Source organism: Salvelinus namaycush, unplaced genomic scaffold (genome assembly GCF_016432855.1).
Source record: "Salvelinus namaycush isolate Seneca unplaced genomic scaffold, SaNama_1.0 Scaffold355, whole genome shotgun sequence".
Taxonomy (NCBI): domain Eukaryota; kingdom Metazoa; phylum Chordata; class Actinopteri; order Salmoniformes; family Salmonidae; genus Salvelinus; species Salvelinus namaycush.
This window is the reverse complement of record NW_024060508.1, coordinates 24,460-47,765: the sequence shown is the minus strand read 5'-3', so window position 1 is coordinate 47,765 and position 23,306 is coordinate 24,460. Positions and strand designations below refer to the sequence as shown.

General features: G+C 41.7%; 1 protein-coding gene across 1 annotated transcript in view; it reads right to left on the bottom strand.

Annotated features, from left to right (window-relative positions):
• LOC120040470 (pre-mRNA-splicing factor CWC22 homolog) overlaps positions 1 to 23,306 on the bottom strand; it is a 65,005-nt gene that overhangs the window by 32,097 nt on the left and 9,602 nt on the right. Inside the window, exons 7-14 of the mRNA XM_038985612.1 lie at positions 21,093 to 21,221; positions 20,603 to 20,771; positions 20,261 to 20,314; positions 20,041 to 20,176; positions 19,603 to 19,809; positions 16,390 to 16,452; positions 15,946 to 16,044; positions 14,861 to 14,945 (exon numbers count right to left, since the gene is read on the bottom strand). Coding sequence (XP_038841540.1) covers positions 14,861 to 14,945; positions 15,946 to 16,044; positions 16,390 to 16,452; positions 19,603 to 19,809; positions 20,041 to 20,176; positions 20,261 to 20,314; positions 20,603 to 20,771; positions 21,093 to 21,221 — 942 coding nt within the window. The remainder of the gene's footprint in view (positions 1 to 14,860; positions 14,946 to 15,945; positions 16,045 to 16,389; positions 16,453 to 19,602; positions 19,810 to 20,040; positions 20,177 to 20,260; positions 20,315 to 20,602; positions 20,772 to 21,092; positions 21,222 to 23,306) is intronic.

Sequence of the window (23,306 nt, the reverse complement as noted above, 5' to 3'; positions counted from 1 at the left end):
CTTGTAACTATTCCCCAGGCCATTGCTGTAAATGAGAATGTGTTGTCAGTCAACTTACCTTGTAAAATATAACGATTAAATAAAAACACTGCAGCTTGCAGGTAGAAATTATCCTGATAAAAATAAATATCCTATAAATCACATAGGCCATGCGTAGCCAGTCTATAACCAACTTGATAATATTTTTTATCAACTATCAACTGGGTCAGCCCAAAACTAGTGCTAGCAATCTTGCAACATAATATAAAATACTCTGAGAAATACATTTTTCACATTCATGCCAAGTGGTTATCGAAAGGAAGAGAGCTGGAAATATTTCTCAAATACATTGAGTAACTATTGTCATTCTCAATAGATTCTAAAACAATACTTTGTTTACTTGCTGTTTGAGGTGAAGGAAAAAATACTTTGAGAAGCTCCACAGATCATCAGTGGTGGTGAGTTAAGACAATCTGAAATACTAACAGACATCCCCAAATGGGCACATTTCTAGGCCTACATTTGCATGCAGGCCAGGTAGCCTTGGCCTACTTCTGAACTCAGCAAAAAAAGAAACGTCCTCTGACTGTCAACTACGTTTATTTTCAGCAAACTTAACATGTGTAAATATTTGTATGAACATAACAAGATTCAACAACTGAGACATAAACTGAACAAGTTCCACAGACATGTGACTAACAGAAATGGAATAATGTGTCCTTGAACAAAAGGGGGGAGGGGGGGGGGGGGGGTTAAAATCAAAATGAACAGTCAGTATCTGGTGTGGCCACCAGCCTCATTAAGTACTGCGGTGCATCTCCTGCCAGTTCTTGCTGTGAGATGTTACCCCACTCGTCCACCAAGGCACCTGCAAGTTCCCAGACATTTCTGGGGGGAATGGCCCTAGCCCTCACCCTCCGATCCAACAGGTCCCAGACGTGCTCAATGGGATTGAGATTCGGGCTCTTCGCTGGCAATGGCAGACCACTGACATTCCTGTCTTGCAGGAAATCACGCACAGAACGAGCAGTATGGCTGGTGGCATTGTCATGCTGGAGGGTCATGTCAAGATGAGCCTGCAGGAAGAGTACCACAGGAGGAGGATGTCTTCCCTGTAACTCACAGCGTTGAGATTGCCTGCAATGACAACAAGCTCAGTCCGATGATGCTGTCCCAGACCATGACGGACCCTCCACCTCCAAATCGATCCCGCTCCAGAGTACAGCCCTCGGTGTAACGCTCATTCCTTCGACGATAAACGCGAATCCGACCATCACCCCTGGTGAGACAAAACCGCGACTCGTCAGTGAAGAGCACTTTTTGCCAGTCCTGTCTGGTCCAGCGACGGTGGTTTTGTGCCCATAGGCGATGTTGTTGCCGATAATGTCTGGTGAGGACCTGCCTTACAACAGGCCTACAAGCCCTCAGTCCAGCCTCTCTCAGCCTATTGCGGACAGACTGAGCACTGATGGAGGGATTGTGCATTCCTAGTGTAACTCGGGCTGTTGTTGTTGCCATCCTGTACCTGTCCCGCAGGTGTGATGTTCGGATGTATTGATCCTGTGCAGGTGTTGTTACATCTGGTCTGCCACTGCGAGGACGATCAGCTGTCCGTCCTGTCTTAGGCGTCTCACAGTAGGGACATTGCAATTTATTGCCCTGGCCACATCTGCAATCCTCATGCCTCTTTGCAGCATGCCTAAAGCATGTTCACGGAGATGAGCAGGGACCCTGGGCATCTTTCTTTAGGGGTTTTTCAGAGTCAGTAGAAAGGCCTCTTTAGTTTCCTAAGTTTTCATAACTGTGACCTTAATTTTCTACCGTCTGTAAGCTGTTAGTGTCTTAACGACCATTCCACAGGTGCATGTTCATTAATTGTTTATGGTTCATTGAACAAGCTATTTGGATTTATACGAATTATCTTTGAAAGACAGGGTCCTGAAAAAGGGGCATTTCTTTTTTTGCTGAGTTTATATGCGTAATCAGCTGGGTGTCCTTACTCAACATTGGCAGGAGCGATCTAAAAAAAAATATGAAAAAAGTGACCAAACTCGTAAATGGAATGAAATAAACCAAAACTTGTTTCTCACAAATGTAGCATAGGTTGTGTGCTCTGCAACAAAAAGTAGGGTTGTCCCCGACTAAACGACAGAGTCGTCCTTTTCTTTCGACCAATCGATTGGTAAAAAATATTTGTACTTATTTTTCCATACAGGCACACCCTGTGTTTGAATAAAACCGACCACATATACACAGAGCTTGTCTAATGCTTTAAGCACACTGTTTGATTAAATACACACAAATGACTACAGAAATAACTGACAGCAAGTGCCTGTGTGACTGGCGGATGTGGTCTAACTCTCCTCCTTACTGCAGCGAAAAGGCAAGTGTTTATTGCACTGTCCGTGCTGAAGCATCATTTCAGCCATTTAGTTTCTTACTCGTTTCTGACTGAAAAGTTCTGTTACCGAAATCGCTCATTTGTTTACAAAAAACATCCCCTATTCCCTCAACCCTATAGCCTATCATAATCACATCAATAAATTGGTTATAACAATATCTGAACAAAGTAATGTTAACAGCAAAATGGATGAAGAGGACGTGAAATAGAAAACCGAAAAGGTGAAATAGAAAACCGTTGCTCAGGAGGGAAAGGGGAAGTCAGATCTGTGGAAGACATTTGACTTAGTTGTGGAAACTACTAGAGATCAAGAAAAAGGATGGTATATGAGCAAGCATTGTGTGAGTATTGTGTGTGTCAAACAGTTGCTGTTAGACTACAATATTATAATTTTCTCTGACCATTTTGAACAGTGTAAACACTAAATATATAAGTGTACCAGAGAGTCTGTTCTAACGAAAAAATTATATAAAGACTTTATTATAGACTCAAAACAGTTGCATGCATTCGTGAATTGAGATATATTTATTGTTCAGGCTAATTAATCAAAGCTCCCTTTGTTATTTAATTTAAAAAATAAAATGCTTGATTGCATTTCAAAGCATGAATGTCTCATATGCTGTGTGATAGCATAAACTAATGAATGATTGGTTGATACAGTAGCCTATATATTGAAATATGCCTAAGTTATGGTATTAATACTAAACAGGATGCGCTCCTAGGTCTACAGCTCAATGGTGGTTATACAAGGCTGCTATACAAAGCCTACTAATGATAACATGACTTATAATAATAATAATAATAATGCTGTTCATAATAATAAGAATTGTAATAATGAATGTCCTTGAGTGGCCCAGCCAGAGCCCGGACTTGAACCCGATGGAATATCTCTGGAGACCTGAAAACAGCTGTGCGGCAACATTTTTCTCAAAACACAGGGATGTCGATACACACAGGACTAGTATTATCAGAGGACCTTTGAGTTCGCCAAAAAACTATTGGTTATTGTGGCTGGAATTGTTACTCTCCAGCCATGTACAAATGAAAGATGTGGCAGATTCGGACGGGACTAAAATGACATGTGGGGTTTTGTACTTGTGCACATAATTACATTACCCGATCATCCCCAGTAAAACTAATCCGTCCAAATAGGGTTTAAGGCAAGGGCTGTTACCACGTCTCTGCTGCTACTGCCTCCATTGCATTGTTCTCAATCTCATTATGCGGGCAAATTTTGCTATTATGCACATAGCAACAGACGCCAATTCTAAGGCGCACTGAAAATTATATTTCAGAACCGTGGACAGCGACCATATCCAAAGTAGGAGAAAGCGCATGTTCTAAAATCGTATATTTATTAGTGTTGCACCATTATTTTCACATAATATAACCATATACAATTTCAATATCACATCTTAGAATGATGGACTGTGCCATCCCTGTGGCCTCCGCAATGGATTAATCCACTGAGACAGGCGCTAATCAGACCAGTGTCTTGTGCACCATGAAAAAAATATATAATTCCGACTGCTCGGTCGACCAACCACCTACTAACCAAACAAACGGCCAGTCGACTAAATGGGGTCAGCCTTAAAACAAAGTGTCCAATCTGACAATGACCAAATAACCAAATATTGTAGATGAGAAATTATGGTAATTAATGTTACATGTAGGCTACTACTGGTGACATATACAACTGAAGTCGGAAGTTTACATAAACTTAGGTTGGAGTCATGAAAACTCGTTTTTCAACCATTCCACAAATGTCTTGTTAACAAACTATAGTTTTAGCAAGTCGGTTAGGACACCTACTTTCTGCATGACACAAGTAATTTTTCCAACAATTGTTTACAGACAGATTATTTCACTTACAATTCACTGAATCACAATTGCAGTGGGTCCGAAGTTCACATACACTAAGTTGACTGTGCCTTTAAACAGCTTGGAAAATTCCAGAAAATGATGTCATGGCTTTAGCAGCTTCTAATAGGCTAATTGACATCATTTGAGTCAATTGGAGGTGTACCTGTGGATGTATTTCAAGGCCTACCTTCAAACTCAGTGCCTCTTTGCTTGACATCAGGGAAAAATCAAAAGAAAATCAGCCAAGACCTTGAAATACATTGTAGACCTCCATAAGTCTGGTTCATCCTTGGGAGCAATTTCCAAATGCCTGAAGGTACCACGTTCATCTGTACAAACAATAGTACGCAAGTATAAACACCATGGGACCACGCAGCCGTCATACCGCTCAGGAAGGAGACACGTTCTGTCTCCTACAGATGAACGTACTTTGGTGTGAAAAGTGCACATCAATTCCAGAACAGCAAAGGACCTTGTGAAGATGCTGGAGGAAACCGGTACAAAAGTGTCTATATCCACAGTAAAACGAGTCCTATATCAACATAACCTGAAGGGCCGCTCAGCAAGGAAGAAGCCACTGCTCCAAAAGATCGTACTTTTGGAGCAGAGAAATATCCTCTGGTCTGATGAAACAAAAATAGAACTGTTTGGCCATAATGACCATCGTTATGTTTGGAGGGAAAAGGGGGAGGCTTGCAAGCCGAAGAACACCATCCCAACCGTGAAGCATGGGGGTGGCAGCATCATGTTGTGGGGGTGCTTTGCTGCAGGAGGGTCTGATGCACTTCACAAAATAGATGGCATCATTAGGACGGGAAACTATGTGGATAGATTCAAGACATCAGTCAGGAAGTTAAAGCTTGGTCGCAAATGGGTCTTCCAAATGAACAATGACCCCAAGCATACTTCCAAAGTTTTGGCAAAATGTCTTAAAGACAACAAAGTCAAGGTATTGCAGTGGCCATCACAAAGCCCTGACCTCCATCCTATAGAACATTTGTGGGCAGAACTGAAAAAGCATGTGCGAGCAAGGAGGCCTACAAACCTGACTCAGTTACACCAGCTCTGTCAGGAGGAATGGGCTAAAATTCACCCAACTTATTGTGGGAAGCTACCCAAAACGTTTGACCCAAGGTAAACATTTTTAAGGAAATGCTACCAAATACTAATTGAGTGTATGTAAACTTCTGACCCTCTGGGAATGTGATGAAAGAAATAAAAGCTGAAATAAATCAATCTCTCTACTATTATTCTGACATTTCACATTCTTAAATAAAGTGGTGATCCTAACTGACCTAAAACAGAGAATTTTTACTAGGATTAAATGTCAGGAATTGTGAAAAACTGAGTTAAAATGCATTTGGCTAAGGTGTATGTAAACTTCAACTGTAGCACCAGTCAAAAGTTGACACACCTACTCATTCAAGGGTTTTTCTTTATTTTTACATTTTAGAATGATAGTGACGGCATTAAAACTATGAAATAACAGATATGGAATCATGTAGTAACCAAAAAAGGGTTAAACAAACCAAAATATATTTTAGATTCTTCAAAATAGCCACCCTTTGCCTTGATGACAGCTTTGCACAATCTTCGCATTCTCTCAACCAGCTTCATGACGTAGTCACCTAGAATGCATTTCAATTAACTTCTTTGGGATAGGGGGCAGCATTTTCACTTTTGGATTAATAGCGCGCCCAGAGTGAACTGCCTCCTACTCAGTCCCAGATGCTAATACATGCATATTATTATTGGATAGAAAACACTCTGAAGTTTCTAAAACTGTTTGAATGATGTGAAATCTGAGGTTTGTAGTTTTTGAACTCAGTCCCTATCGAATTCACAGTGGGATATGGGTTATGTTGCACTTCCTAAGGCTTCCACTAGATGTCAACCGTCTTTAGAACGTTGTTTCAGGCTTCTCATGTGAAGGGGGGCCGGATGGGAGCTGTTTGACTAAGGGGTCTGCCACAGACAATGGAATTCTCCGGTTGGAACATTATTGAACATTTATGATAAAAACATCCTAAATATTGATTCTATACTTAGTTTGACAAGTTTCTTCGACCTGTAATATAACTTTTTTAACTTTTCGTCCGACTGGACCTGAACGTGCTTTTGGATTTGTATACCAAACGCCCTAACAAAAGAAGCTATTTGACATAAATGGACATAAATGATGGACATTATCGAACAAAACAAACATTTATTGTGGAACTGCGATTCCTGGGAGTGCATTCTGATGAAGATCAAAGGTAAGTGAATATTTAGAATGCTATTATGACTAATGTTGACTGCGCAACATGGCGGATATTTCTTTTGGCTGGTTTGGGCTCTGAGCGCCGTTCTCAGATTATGTTTTTTTCCGTAAAGTTTTTTTGAAATCTGACACAGTGGTTGCATTAACTTCTTATGGCTGCAGGGGCAGTATTGAGTAGCTTGGATGAAAGGTGCCCAGAGGTGCCCAGAGTAAACGGCCTGCTCCTCAGTCCCAGTTGCTAATATATGCATAATATTATTAGTATTGGATAGAAAACACTCTGAAGTTTCTAAAACTGTTTGAATGATGTCTGTGAGTATAACAGACCTCATATGGCAGGCAAAAACCTGAGATGAAATCCAAACAGGAAGTGGGAAATCTGAGGTTGGTCGATTTTCAACCCAGCCCCTATTGAATACACAGTGGGATATGGGTTATGTTGCACTTCCTAAGGCTTCCACTAGATGTCAACCGTCTTCAGAAACTTGTTTGAGGATTCTACTGTAAAGTGGGGGCGAATGAGAGAGGAATGAGCCAGGTGTTTGGCAGATTGCCACAGGCTCTGAGGCGCGGTTACGAGAGAGTTAGCTCTCGTTCCATTGCTTTTCTACAGACATAGGAATTCTCCGGTTGGAACATTATTGACGTTTTATGTTAAAAACATCCTAAAGATTGATTCTATACTTAGTTTGACAAGTTTCTACGGACAGTAACGGAACATTTTGACATTTCGTCTGCAACTAGGGAACGCACTTCATGACTTTGGATTTGTTTACCAAACGTGCTAACAAAAGTAGCTCTTTGGACATAAATGATGGACATTATCGAACTAAATCAAACATTTAATGTGGAACTGGGATTCCTGAGAGTGCATTCCGATGAAGATCATCAAAGGTAAGTGAATATTTATAATGCTATTTCTGACTTCTGTTGACTACCCAATATGGCGGATATCTTTTGGCTGCTTTGTTGTCTGAAAGCTGTACTCAGATTATTACATGGTTTGCTTTTTCCGTAAAGTTTTTTTGAAATCTGACACAGCGGTTGCATTAAGGAGAAGTGTATATATATTTCCATGTTCTAACAATTGTATTTTCATCGACATTTATAATGAGTATTTCTGTAAAATGATGTGGCTCTCTGCAATATCACCGGATGTTTTTGGAACTAGTGAATTAACGCGCCAATGTATACTGAGTTTTTAAAAATATAAATATGCACTCTATCGAACAAAACATATATGTATTGTGTAACATGAAGTCCTATGAGTGTCATCTGATGAAGATTAATTTTATCTCTATTTGTGCTTTTTGTGACTCCTCTCTATGGCTGGAAAAATGGCAGAATTTTTCTGTGACTTGGCGGTGACCTAACATAATCGTTTGTGGTTTTTTCGCTGTAAAGCCTATTTGAAATCAGACACTTTGGTGGGATTAACAACAAGATTACCTTTAAAATGGTATAAGATACATGTATGTTTGAGGAATTTTAATTATGAGATTTCTGTTGTTTGAATTTGGCGCCCTGCACTTTCACTGGCTGTTATCATATCAATCCCGTTAACGGGATTGCAGACATAAGAATTTTTAAGGAGAAGTGTATCTAAAGTTCCATGCATAACACTTGAATTTACATCAACATTTATAATGAGTATTTCTGTGAATTCATGTGGCTCTCTGCAAAATCATAGCATGTTTTTGAACTACTGAACATAACACACCAATGATTTTTGGATTGAAATATGCACTTTATCGAACAAAACATACATGTATTGTATAACATGAAGTCCTACGAGTGTCATCTGATGAAGATCATCAAAGGTTAGTGATTAATTTTATCTCTATTTGTGCTTTTTGTGACTCCTCTCTTTGGCAGGAAAAATGGCTGGGTTTTTCCTGTTACTTGGTGGTGACCTAACATAATCGTTTGTGGAGCTTTCGCTGTAAAGCATTTTTGAAATCAGACAATGTGGCTGGATTAACGAGAATTTTATCTTTAAAATGGTGCCTAATACTTGTATGTTTGAGAAATTTGATTTATGAGATTTCTGTTGATTTGTATTTGGCGCCCTGCAATTTCATTGGCTGTTGGCGAGGGGTTCCGCTAGACAGGTTAACAGGTGTGCCTTGTTAAAAGTTAATTTGTTGAAATTCTTTCCCTCAATGCATTTTAGACAATCAGTTGTGTTGTGACAAGGTAGGGTTGGTATACAGAAGATAACCCTATTTGGTAAAAGACCAAGTCCATATTATGGCAAGAACAGCTCAAATAAGCAAAGAGAAACGACAGTCAATCAATACTTTAAGACATGAAGGTCAGTCAATGCGAAACATTTCAAGAACTTTGAAAGTTTCTTCAAGTACAGTCGCAAAAACCATCAAGCGCTATGACGGAAACTGGCTCTCATGAGGACTGCCACAGGAAAGGAAGACCCTGAGTTACCTCTGCTGCAGAGGATAAGTTCATTAGTTATCTGCACCTCAGATTGCAGCCCAAATAAATGCTTCACAGGGTTCAAGTAACCGACACATCAACATCAACTGTTCAGAGGAGACGGCGTGAATCAGGCCTTCATGGTCAAATTGCTGCAAAGAAACCACTACTAAAGGACACAAATAAGAAGAGACTTGCTTGGGCCAAAACAAGCAATGGACATTAGACCAGTAGAAATCTGTCCTTTGGTCTGATGAGTCCAAATATGAGATTTTTGGTTCCAATCGCTGTGTCTTTGTGAGACGCAGAGTAGGTGAACGGATGATCTCTGCATGTGTGGTTCCCACCGTGAAGCATGGAGGTCGTGTGATGGTATGGGGGTGCTTTGCTGATGACACTGTCAGTGATTTATTCAAGGCACATTTAACCAACAGCATTCTGCAGCGATACACCATCCCATCTGGTTTGCGCTTAGTGGGACTATCATTTGTTTTTCAACAGAACAATGACCCAACACACCTCCAGGCTGTGTAAGGGCTATTTGACCAAGAAGGAGAGTAATGGAGTGCTGCATCAGATGACCTGGCCTCCACAATCACCCGACCTCAACCCAATTGAGATGGTTTGGGATGAGTTGGACCGCAGACTGAAGGAAAAGCAGCCAACAAGTTCTCAGCATATGTGGGAACTCCTTCAAGACGGTTGGAAAAGCATTCCAGGTGAAGCTGATTGAGAGAATGCCAAGAGTGTGCAAAGCTGTCATCAATGCAAAGGGTGGCTACTTTGAAGAATCTAAAATATTATTCTAATTTGTTTTACATATCTTTGGTTCCTACATGATTCTATATGTGTTATGTCATAGTTTTGATGTCTTCACTATTATTCTACAATGTAGAAAATAGTAAAAATAAAGAAAAACCCTGAGTAGGTGTGTTCAAACTTTTGACTGGTACTGTATGTAATGGGGAATTGATAGACTACCAATCAGAGGGCAAACAATTCACACAATGAAGTTATGAAACAATGAATGCGCACGAAATGGCGGGAGTGCGCATTCTGGAGACGTGCCTTGTGCATCTTAGCCACAATCCCAATATTCTTGGACAGTGGCAACTCCGTGGCCTCCTCAATGGATTATTCCACTGATACAGGCCCAAATGACTGGTGTCTCGAGTGCCATGATAAAAAATGATATATTTTGCACTGCTCGACTAAACAAAATCTTGGTCAACCAACAGCCTATCGAACATCCAACCCCACTACAGACCCAAACCCAGCTCATCCAAGCCCAGTTGTAAGGGGCTGGCCTTGCTACACATTCACCATAGTTGCTTGAACCGTGTGTGAAGGCCAATATGAAAGGAAAATAACCAAGCCGGCCCAGTTCGATTCAGGTCAGCACAATAATGTGAAAAGGCTAAGGAGGCGGACCACATCTCTACCAGAGCCTTTCAGATTGAGTACGGTCTGGGTGTTTTCTGTCTCCTCTCTGGGGTCCTGCTAATCTTTTAATTACAGACTATCACAATAAAACAGACAGGCCGGTCAATGGAAACAACTTGAGTAGAATGGAAAATAATGGGAAATGTGACACAAACAACTAGGCTAAGTCAAACAACTAACCTTCAATAGAAGGACTGACAGATACGCCAAATGTCTACGTCAAAATGCTATGCAAACATGCTAATGCTATGCAGTATGCAAACATGTAATACAAATAGGCCTACACTGTGTACATACATAAGATACATACAAATACTCTGGCTATGACTATTGGTGGCCTGAAGACATTCTTTCAGAAACAAGATTCAAAATCGACTGCACACATGCATAACCGCTTATCTAAAAGGGTTTAAAAGAGAAGAGCTTTCAGCATCATTAACATCTGACTGGTCCCTGAACGGCCGCGAGGCAGACTGTCTGATAGACAAGTGAATGGCTCTGTAGTACCTTCCTTCCACCTACCTACTTCATCTGACAGTAAGTGAATGGTTATCTTCTCTGTGCTCTCCTTCCTACACCCTACACCAGCTGGAAAAAGACCAGCTCAGCTTTAGAGAAGAAGAATGTAGGCAGAAAAGCCCACAACGGTTGCTGTTCTCTTTGCACTCTATGACCAGGGTTCATTCATTAGGCAGCAAATGGAAGCAACTGTGAAGGACTACCTGGACCAATGTTGTTACGATCAGGGACGCAAACTTGTGAGGGCCCAAAAAGGTGACACTTTGTTTTGCACTGAAACATGCAAGAAAAAAAATCCCTGCTAGGGGGAAATGCAGGTTAACTAATTAAACAAAGAAAATGATCTATATGATCAGTCTCTGTGTGTAAAATAAAAAGTTGTTAATGTAACCTAATGTGAACCTAATGTTATTTGTTGCCTAGACTTTACTGCAAATGACACTCTTGAGAAAAAACATTACACTAAAATTGCAGTTAGCCATGACAGCCTTTATAATAGAGTGCTTGTGACCACACACACACGTCTAAATATTGCACTTGGGAAAAACACATCTTAAAAGAAGAAATCGAATGAAACAAACAGGCATTCTATTTTTGCTCCATTATAGTGGCCACCGTAGTAGACATCGATCAAGTGCACATGGCTACATGTGTGCAAAAAAAACATTGACTGAGTAAAACATTTTATAATCCCCGCTCACTCACACACAAGTGTTACTGTCAAATTCAACACAACAAAAGCAATATCTTTGGGCTACACTGCACAGTACTACATTGTACACTTTCTGCCTGTGGACATCTGTTCTACAATGTGCCAGCAGAGCATGATTCCGTTTGTTGGCATTAACTGATCTCTTTCAGGCAGAGTACACCTAGCATACTCATTTTCATCCACTGTATTTAAAAAGTGAAAAAGAGGGAAAGTGTGTGGTGTTCCTTTCACCTCTATAGTGGCATCCAGCTTAAGCCAGGCCCAGCTCCAGCTAGAGTACACATGATCCCTGAATCCACTTGTTTAACAAGCAACGCCTCATTTTCACCTAATTCTCTCATTCTGGAAATTAACCACATTCTGTAGAGGGAAAACATTAGTTAACAGATAGTGGTTAGATAGTTAACATTTCACAGATTGCCAGGGTCCGGGAAGCAACTAACACGTTATAACTTGAGGAACGCAAGGAGTAGTTAATATTATTGCGAATTGGTTAGGTTATGAATGTTAGCTCATCTGATGTTGTAACGTTAACGTAAACTCACCCCATTCCGTACAAATGTGCGCAACCACAACATTCAAATGAGACTACAAAGAAAACTAATGGAACTGTAGCGACTGTGTTGACTTCAAAATCGGGGGTGTGAACTAGGTTTCTATTCAAGCGTTGATCGACATGGTAATGGCTCTATAGTATTGGAGAAAAGTTGAAAAAACGGACCCTCCGTTACATCGTGACGTGTCATGTCGTAATGTACAGCACGCATAAAGCAACTATTTCTGTCTTACAATCTCTCTCCACCAGGTGTAGCACTTCTCTCATCGTTTAAAAACAAGAAATGGACAGTGACGGGGGTAAGGGGGGATACCTAGTCATTTTTTGCGCCATCATTGCATGCGATCATCATTCTCAAAGCCGCTGTTTACTTCTAAGATCACTTTAGCACCGCCCTAAAAACCGGATTCAAATTCGACACAAACCTTCAAATAGGTATGTAATGACACATTATATAAACTCTTTATAGTGTTTTATTTAAATTTTTGAGGCGATAAGGTGATAAGTTGGACAGATCAAGTGGGGAAAAAAAGCAATTTTCCTACAACTTCTCACTATCACGCATAGTGAGAAGTTCCCCACCCGCCATTTTTAAAAAGAGACGACGGGGCTCATTGCCTGCTTGAATTATGCAGAAACTGGCAGCGTTTAAGTCATGTAATTGATTATGTTGGAAAGGGGAGAAATTGTGCTTTACAATGGTATTGACATTACAATTGATCTGGAAGTATTACGTTTTTGGGGTGCTAAAATAAGCACTTGTAGGCAATTGTACGGACCAAGGCGATGTACGAGTTTACGTTAGCTGTGTGACATTATTAGCCAGCTAATTCTCATAAACTCAATAATTTGATCAGATAAATTGGCTAATGTTGCTCAATATTTCTCTGGCTAGCTAACGGAGAATTCCATCCAATTAGCAAGCTTCTTAACAATGCTAACAATTCTCCCTCACCTCAAACTTTCCAAATGCCAGTTGTTTTGGTTACAGCTCATGAAGTATGCTTCATCAACTTCTCACCCCCAACTCCGTGGTCAGGCTTCTCACCTAACGTTACCTCTTCGTTATCTTTCAGGGGACGCGCTGCTGTAACTGGCAAGCTGCCTTTCCGGTCTTTCCAGAGCGCGCGCTGATCCTGTAACTAGTAAATTGGTTCTCTCTTCTCTCGTTCAACATTCAACAGAATATGCTGCGCTGCATTCTGTTGTTATGTGAACGATTGGCTGAACCTTGGATACAGCCAGTTTGCTCCAAACGCGCATCACTCGCTTACTACAGCCAGTAGTGATCCAAAGCCCCCTCCTTTCCGAAACGTTTCTCATCGGATCTACACGAAGCACGCATGTCACCTATTTTGGATTCAAAACGGCGAATTTCTCCACAAAAGGTGACTAGTTTGCATCCCTGTACGATGTACTCTAATAACCCAGCCATGCACGCCGCTACACCGGGGCTAGGAAGGGATATAGCCCCGTCACAAATCTGCGTATCCCCAGTTAAGCCCCCTAAAGCATTTTAGTATTTATTTTTAAACAAAGAAATATGTACAAGTTAATAACCAGCCATTCTGTTCCCAATCTGATTCCTGGCTGCGTGCTCGTGCCGCGCGTGTACCCTGGGAAAATACGTATTTGCACGTGAGACGTTTTTGTCATTGCCTTGTGGTCACTTCTATTAGGCTTATAGCGATTTTGTTGAATATTCTTTGGCCAAATTCAATTAAAAACTACATTTAAATATAATGTGCTGTGTGCCATATCTGCTTTTATTGAAAAAACGAGAACTTCCGTATAACTCTGAAGTCATGAAAATCAACCATTTTCTTAGCACCCCCCACGTATTGGTCAAGCTTGCCCTTAGCCCCGGGAGACAAAAACATCCTGGCGCCGTGCCTGAACCCAGCGCAACTAGAGAGATAAACCTCCCAAAATGATGATGAAACTAAAGCATGGTGCATTCTGATCGTAGACTTCACCTCAGCTGCTGTGCATTAATTAATACTTCACCACCTGCTGCAGCCCCCCTACGGGCTCACACACAAATAGCGTTTGCTGGCCCAGAGTACTTAGCAGCTCTGAACGTAATTTGCGAAAAACCGTGTGCACCAATTTTACATGTAGAATTGCATGAAAAATGTCGTGCACCAATTTTACATGTAGAATTGCATGAAAAATGTCGGCAGTCATACGTCTACAGCGGGTGGTCCCTGAAACACAGTGCGCTGAACGATCGTCCGAAGATGCAAGATCCACATTCGGTGCGCTCTGCGCGAGCCTTAACAGCAATTCTATTCTATCTAGAGTCAATAAAACCTAGATTATGCCCCCCCTCCGCCTTTTTTCACTCATTTAAAACATTTTATGTCAATGAATGTGTGCAAATCAAACTTTCATGAAACTAGGGGGGGGGGGGGGGGTGCGTTCTTAATAAAAATACAGCTTTAAATAAACTGCATCCTTCTACACTCTTCTCTATCTGCAGTGGACATGGAGGGATTTTCAGCCATCTGGTTAGGGTTTTATTTGAGCCCTGAGGAAAAGTCTACTACTGCCCCATTTCTGTTGAATACATCCCTGGATTTGGGCACGTTCCCGTTCTGTTGGCATTAGCAGCTCTAGTTTACTTTTCTTGACAGAAAAACAGCATTCAGGCAGCGCGGACACACACACACACACACACAGTATAGTACCCACCTTGACTGGATGGCGAGATAGATGGTGCGGCGAAATGCGACCAGGTTGACTTCCGTCTGGTCGAAGATGGTGACTTTCTCTGCTTCTATAAAAGGAAAACAATCAATAGTTGGAGGGGTTGTATTCATTGTTGCACCATCACGAGTTTGTCATAATATCCGTCTCCAAACAGAGGTCAGTCAGTCTGTCTCACTTACTCTTTACAGAGAGTTATTTAAACTCTTCTTAAATTGTTAGTGAAGGAAGAATGCTGAGCAGATTAGCAATGAACAATGTGGTTCTGTGGCATGGTGCTACTAGCCCACAGAGATGACAGACATGGCTCTTGGGTAGTTCAAAATGTTGATTGGGGACCTCCTTGAAGCGAAATGTGAATATTTTTCTTGAAAATGTGTATTATATTGTATTTTACATTGTAAATTGTGTATATGCAGAGCTCCCTTGTAAAAGAGACCGTGGTCTCAATGGAGACTCCCTTTGAAAATAAAGGTCAAATAAACAAACTGAAAAAGACTGCACTCACTGTAGTAGAAGTCACTTTGAATAAGTGTCTGCTACGTGGCATATCATATGTTATTGAAACTGTGGGGTCACACAAGTCTATAGAGTAGGAGTACTTTATGGATGTAGTGCAGAAGTGTTCTGACAGGTTGTCTAGAAGGGGAGCAGAGCAGTCAGACCACTCCTTCCTTCCTAATGGTCTTGGTATGTGGTGCATTTCCTTTGCAGTCCTGAGCCGCTGGGGATGAGATTTCTGGGACAGATAACCTCTGGGACCAATGAGGACAGCCAAGGCCGAGGCCACCAACACTGTCCCCAAGTGCTCCCCCCCTCAGTTAGGACACAGAATACCTACTGCAACATCAGTGAAAAGTTACATGTAGCCTAATCTATACCTTTTCAGGTGTGTTCAGGTGTCTGTCTGTTTACTGTTGTTTGTTTCTTATTTCGATTCTATGTGACTTGTGATCTGTGGAAAGAACTGGCTCATGAGGGATATGCCTAATAAGCGTAATCAATGGCATCAATCAATCAGTCACTGTCACTATCAAGAGTCACATGGACCCTAGTACATGCATATATACCATCTCCGCCCTCTTCCCCCTCTTTTTCTCCATCATCTTCATCATCGTCACTTCCATCCACGTCTTCTCCAGAGTCACTGCTGCCCTCATCCAGGATCTCTGAGGGGAAAAGACAGGTAAATGGTATACTGTACCTTTAAAACAATAACTTCCTTCCACATTTTTCTTCCAAAACAACGAACTGAAATGTCTCCCAATATGTTAACACAATATGTTAACAATGTCATTGTGACAGTATAATGCAATTCAATTGGTTTTGGTAATACAAAATGACTACTCTATGGTAGCTGCAACACTAGCTAGGTAGCAGCATGGCTCCACAACCACTTATCCATTACACTTTACACAGCATTCATTTCAACGGTATACTGTAATAAGAATGGCCTTACTGCTTCACCTTAAGGCATTTAATTGGCAGTGTGATCCCTCAAACTATCAACTCACCCTTCTTAATTGCTTTGTACTTCTCCTCGTTCTCCAAGAAGTCTGGATCCATCTTAAAGACATCTGCAAGATGGACAGAAGCATTGTTTTTAATAGCAACCATTAGTTCGCAATTAGTACATTTCAGAGCAATTAAAGTTATTGCAAATGAGACGCAATCTGAAGTAATAACCCATAAAAAACAGAAGCACTGTGTATTAAGATGCAATTCATTATAGGGCTTAATGTGACAATTGCTTTCCTCCCCTCTTGCCCCCTGAAGGGATGCTTGTATAGATTTTCAATTAGGAAAAGTTTGTCTGTGCTGAAGCTACAGAAAATATGCTTATTCTGTTGAATTGTACAAACCGAAATAAATAGCGAAACAGAGGCATAGTTTTAATGTCAGTATGGAAATGTAACCCTCTATTATGAGACCGAGGGAGAGAGAAAGGCTGAGAGAGAGAGCAAGAAAGAAAGATGGACAGAGATGGATATTGAAAGAGCGACCGACCGAGCGAAACAGAGACTGTGTCCAAATATCCAGACATGAGTCCTAAACAGTAGACCGTTTGAGTATGCGGAAAAAATAGAGTATACTTTAAATGCCCAGATGTCATTTCAGCTATTAGATATTGGGATGCACAACCAAAATCATTGAATAGCGGGAAACCACGCAATCACGCATTCTCAGTATGCGAAAATAGAATGTTTAAAAATAGTATGTGACATTTCTAAAATCGAGTATGGTTTAAATGCCAGGATGTTATACTCATTTTGGCTTTTCATCTAGTAGAATTCAATGCACAATTTTCAACAATGCATTGGAAAAGGTGGGCTGCGAGTGACAGGCCCTAGTTCTCTTCAAGGAGCCAACAAAACTAGACTTCTTAATTGGGAAGATGCCCGAAGCCCTGTTCTCTTGGCCTTCATCAGAGCTTTTAAACTGAATACTAAACCACCTTTTGATTTGTGAATGTGTCGGCACAGGGGACTCAGGATGTGGCTGCGTTATTGATGTCATGTTAATCAGGACTTTTAACATATGGATTGTTTTAGTATTGTAGTCAAGGCTACCTATGTAATTTATGAATCAAGCCTAAGCAGTCATTCTGATCTCTTTCCCAATGATCAGTGCTTTAATTTATTTTGTTGCTGTCCAGCAGTTCTGAATTTGCGATGCACCCATCCAAGTTTTTCTGTGCAATAGTCTTATGATTTGAACATTTGAAAGTTTTGGTGTGTGTACTAGGCTATTTGATTTAATTTATCTATGTTATAGCACTTTGGTTTTACTAATAAATATGTTGAAATGGAACCAAATGATCTTTACCAGTCTTCAGTCCTTTTTTAAATAGGATAGATGGTCGAATGTGATAGTCTGCCTATATCCAGCTTCGAGAGAGAGGTCAAGAAAGATAGAGACTGACTGTGATTTCTCTCTTCTAAGATAACATTATTCAACACTGGGACATCTACAGAGAGACTGATAAGGGAGGAAACCCCCAGCTAAATCTGTATAATAAGCCCCAACCCTTAGGGACCTAAAGGACAGCAGGTGAATTTTCTTTCTCCCCTGGCAATGAACGATCATGCTGAACACTCAAATTATCACAGTTAAGGCTCAATCTCAGTTGCATAAAAATATGTTATCTCCTTGTCTCCTCGCATTCATTTGCACTGATTTGAAAAGACATGGTCAATGCTCATCAATAGGGTGGATTTTATCTGGTCAGTACAGGCAAGGACAGATTTTCAGACAGTGGAGAAAGAGCAAGGATATTCAAGTGATGCTCCAAAGGTTTTGTATCATTTCAGATAGAAGATTTGAAAGTAGTGCTCACGAGCCAAAATGGGTCCCCAAATTTGTTGTTCTTGTGCAATTTGTATAATACACTACATGACCAAAGTATGTGGACACCTGCTCATCGAACATCTAATTCCAAAATCATAGGCATTAATATGGAGTTGGTCCCCCTTTTGCTGATATAACAGCCTCCACTCTTCTGGGAAGGCTTTTCCACTAGATGTTGCAACATTGCTGAGGGGACTTGCTTTCCTTTCAGCCACAAGCGTGAGGACGGGCACTGCACTGATGTTGGGCGATTAGGTCTGGCTCGCAGTCGGCGTTCCAATTCATCCTAAAGGTGTTCGATGGGGTTGAGGTCAGGGCTCTGCGCAGGCCAGTCAAGTTCTTCCACACCGATCTTGAGAAACCATTTCAGTATGGACCTCGCTTTGTGCACGGGGGCATTGTCATGCTGAAACAGGAAAGGGCTTTCCCAAAACTGTTACCACAAAGTTGGAAGCACAGAATTGTCTAGAATGTCATTGTATTCTGTACCACACCTCTGAACCATGAAAAACAGCCCCAGACAATTATTCCTCCTCCACCAAATTTTACAGTTGGCACTATGCATTCGGGCAGGCAGTGTTCTCCTGGCATCCACCAAACCCAGATTGGTCCGTCAGACTGCAAGATGGTGAAGCGTGATTCATCACTCCAGAGAACGTGTTTCCACTGCTCCAGAGCCAATGGTGGCAAGCTTTACACCACTCCAGCTGATGCTTGGCATTGCACATGGTTATCTTAGGCTTGTGTGCAGCTGCTCGGCCATGGAAACCCATTTCATGACGTTCCCAACAAACAGTTCTTGTGCTGACTCGTTAGTGAGTGTTGCAACCAAAGACAGACGATTTTCACGCGCTAAGTGTTTCAGCACTCAGCGGTCCCGTTCTGTGAGCTTGTGTGGCCCACCACTTCGCAGCTGAGCCGTTGTTGCTCGTAGACATTTCCACTTCACAATAACAGAGCTTACAGTTCACCGGGGCAGCTCTAGCAGTGCAGAAATTTGACGAACTGACTTGTAGGAAAGGTGGCATCTTATGACTGTGCCACGTTGAAAGTCACTGAGCTCTTCAGTAAGGCCATTCTACTGCCAATGTTTGTCTATGGAGATTGCATAGCTGTGTGCTTGATTTTATTCACCTGTCAGCAACGGGTGTGGCTGAAATAGCTGAATACAGTAATTTGAAGTGGTGTCCACATACACTATATATAAAAAATTCAAATTCGCACAATATGCCACGAATTTGTAAGTGATACCGGACTGCATCTTTAACCGATTAGGCCTGCTAGCTAGGGGCTATTCAGTATATCTTCTTGGATGTAGTCCTCTTGGGGTGACACGTGTGAACTGATTCTATTGTATATATTATTCTATATTATCTTACTCAGTATATCTTCCTGGTTGTAGTCATCCTCTAGGGGCAGCATGTGTGTGAACTGATCGTCCTCCTCCACTAGGTCCAGCCCCTCGGGGACAATAGGGTGGTCCTTAAACCCGTCCTTCCTAATGGCGAACATCACCTCGATCATGTACTGCACACGCTTGTCTATCTCCGACTCGTGAAGGATGTTACGCAGCCGCTCGAAGATGGCTGAAAACAGACAGAGACAATGTTTGAATTTAATACCAATAAAAACGCAACATAAGAGCACCAAAAACAAGATCACCAGAGAAATGAATAAAGAAATCACTAGATTTTTCTGAATGAGCTGTGATAGACTGCTAAAAGGATTCTGTAGCTGTGATGATGGAATTGATGCTTCAATCACCCAAGCCTGTTCAAACTAAGAGCGAAGCGGAAGTGTTGTGTATTGCTATGTACCATTGATGCCTCTAGGGGAGACTTCAGTGAGTTTGAGGCCACACTCCTTGAGGAAGCTGATGGACACCTCCACGCTGTCATCTGTAGGTCTCTCCAGGAGCAGAGTCAACATCTCCAGACACAGCACCTCATGGGCCTGGGTGGGGAACAAGGGAAATAGGGTTACAACACTAAGTGCCTGTGCGCGCGTGTGTGATCTAGCATAGAAAAGAGGACTTACCACATTCTGATTGACCAGGTGGGCAACGAACTTTGATGCCGTGAGACATTGTGCCTGAAAAACAAGGATACAAAATAATTTGGAGTTCAGTTGGTAGAGCATGGTGCTTGTAAGGCCAGGGTAGTGGGTTTGATTCCCCAGACCACTCATACATCAAACATATGCACACATGACAAAGTCGCTTTGGATAAAAGCGTCTGCTAAATGGCATATATTATTATTATTATAAATTTAAACAACTACAAAGTGACTTAGATACATTACAACTCCTTATTCTCCACAATATGCATCAACATTTAAGTTGTTTTAGTTCAAACATCTAGTGCATAACCAGCCGGTCACCTTGTCGTTCCTCCGGTAGCCCTTGCGGAAGTTAAGGATGAGTCTCTTGAGGATGAGCTCTCCTATCTGAGGAAACTTGGAGTTGATGATGGCTACCACAGCAGCATAGACGTGGGTGAAGGTGGCCGAGGCACTCTGGGCCTGTAGGGTGGACCTGGCCAGGAGACCTCTGGAGAGCAGACACACAGACATGAAACACACACACACACACACACACACACACACACACACACACACACACACACACACACACACACACACACACACACACACACACACACACACACACACACACACACACACACACACACACTCGTGATCTGCACTTGTATGAAGTTAATCTATGTCTCAAAGCACACTAAGAAACTTTAAATGTTTCCGACTGCAAACATCTTGGACAGGTCCCGCTTGTAGAAGACATTTGATCTCAATCAGAATAGCCTACATAAATAAATATGAAATAAATACATTAAAAACCTTGGTCCATTACCTGCCCCTGACGATGTTCTCCTGCAGCAGTTCCTGGATGATCATGGCGATGTTGGATACGTTCACCTTGTTTATCAGACCATTGATGGACTTCTTCAGAGCCTCCCAGCTCATACGCTGGTAAGCCAGACTAGAAAGAGGGGGGGGGATAAGTAAGCCCTTTGAAACAATTGGCAAGACCTACTGTATTTTTTGTGTATCTGAACAAACTGGTGTGATGGGTATCCTTTGATTAGAAAAAATAATTGTAATACATGTTCCCTGACAACTCTGCCCTTTTTCAAAATGGTGTTTCTCTACCAAACTGACTTGTTGCGGATAGAAATCAGTGCGTGACGACATAGTTCACACAAAATGTACTTTTTCGCTTATGTTTTCATGTACCGAATAAAAATCTAAAGTTCAATGTGTTTCCATCACATTTTCAACTCTACTGATTTTGTCACAAAAATTAAATAGCAAATGTGCGCTCTAGCCAACAGCTCAGATACAATGTGGCTACTCTATATGAAGAGATTATTATGGATAATAGAAAAAATATTTGAATATATCAAAACGGCAGACAAGCATCAATCATCATTTCACCAGAAGACGACCCTGGATATTTATTGGAAAGCAGCATCAAGTTCACCGTTCATCATGACTTATTTAATCTGTAGCCTAATAAACTGCATGGTTTCCCGAGTCGTAGTGGGAGGACCACATACCATATCATCGCGACTCAAAGTTTACTTCGATATGATAGTTATTATATAAATATTTACGCATAAAGGCGTTTACACTGCCATTTCTCGTATAATTAATTTTACAGACACAAAAAGATCGCACCCCCTCAAACAAATAAATCATCTATCAGCATTTATGAAATTGTTCCCGAAACGTCCTTTTCCCATCACAGCTGTCATGATTTAAAAAAATGTATACAGTATGACTTTACTTGGATGGAAACTGTGGATGGAAATGTGGTTAGTAACTGGAAACGTTCCCTGAAATAACTAAAACTCCTCCTGCATCCTCAGATCAGCTGGTCTGGGATATAGCGATGATGGTGCTGCTTTATTTAAGGCCCCTAGAGTGGGGCACTGTGTGTGGTGTGCGTAAGTGTACTCAGTGCATGTGTGGTGTGCGCAAGTGTACTCAGTGTGTGCGTAAGTGTACTCAGTGTGTGAATGGCGTGCGTAAGTGTACTCAGTGTGTGTGTGGTGTGCGTAAGTGTACTCAGTGTGTGTGTGGTGTGTGTAAGTGTACGCAGTGTGTGTGTGGTGTGCGTGTAAGTGTACTCAGTGTGTGTGGTGTGCGTGTAAGTGTACTCAGTGTGTGTGGTGTGCGTGTAAGTGTACTCAGTGTGTGTGGTGTGCGTGTAAGTGTACTCAGTGTGTGTGTGTGTGTGGTGTGCTTAAGTGTACTCAGTGTGTGTGTGTGTGGTGTGCTTAAGTGTACTCAGTGTGTGTGTGGTGTGCATAAGTGTACTCAGTGTGTGTGTGGTGTGGATAAGTGTACTCAGTGTGTGTGTGGTGTGCGTAAGTGTACTCAGTGTGTGTGTGTGGCGTTGTGTGTGTGTCATTGTGTGTGTGTGTGTGTAAGTGTATCCAGTGTGTGTCTGTCTAGGCTCTGGGAGGACGGGACAGTCCTCCCATCTATTATTCCAATCCCCTTCATTGCCCTCCTCTGTCCCAGATGATCTTAGTGAACCAATCTCTACTTCATTATCCGTGTCACCTCCTTGGCTGTGTCCCAAACGTCACCCTATTCTCTTTATGTTACACTTCTTTTGACCGGGGCCTGTAGGGCTCTGATCAAAAGAAGTGCACAACATAGGGGGCCATTTGGGATGCACAACCTCGTCTCAGGGCGCTCGGCCTCAAGGGGCCAAAATGCTTTTCCAGGAGATGAGATTAGAGGTAGGTGACTGTGTGAAAACACCTTGAGTGACTCTGTCCGAAATAGCATCCTTTTCCTTATATATAGTCCTCTGCAGGGATTCCCTATATAGCAATAGGTAGGGAGTAGGGTGTCATTTCAGACGCAGGCAGATATCCACACCTTTCTCAGAGAGTCAGCTGCTAATTTTAGAGCCTGGCTCTGACACCTAGCTCCCGCCAGACCAAAAATAAATATCTATTGTGTCGTCATCCATTGATTTCCTTGACAGCTCGGAACAAACGATATGGCATTTGAGCCTGGTTGCATTTCATCATTTTATTGAAATAGTCAT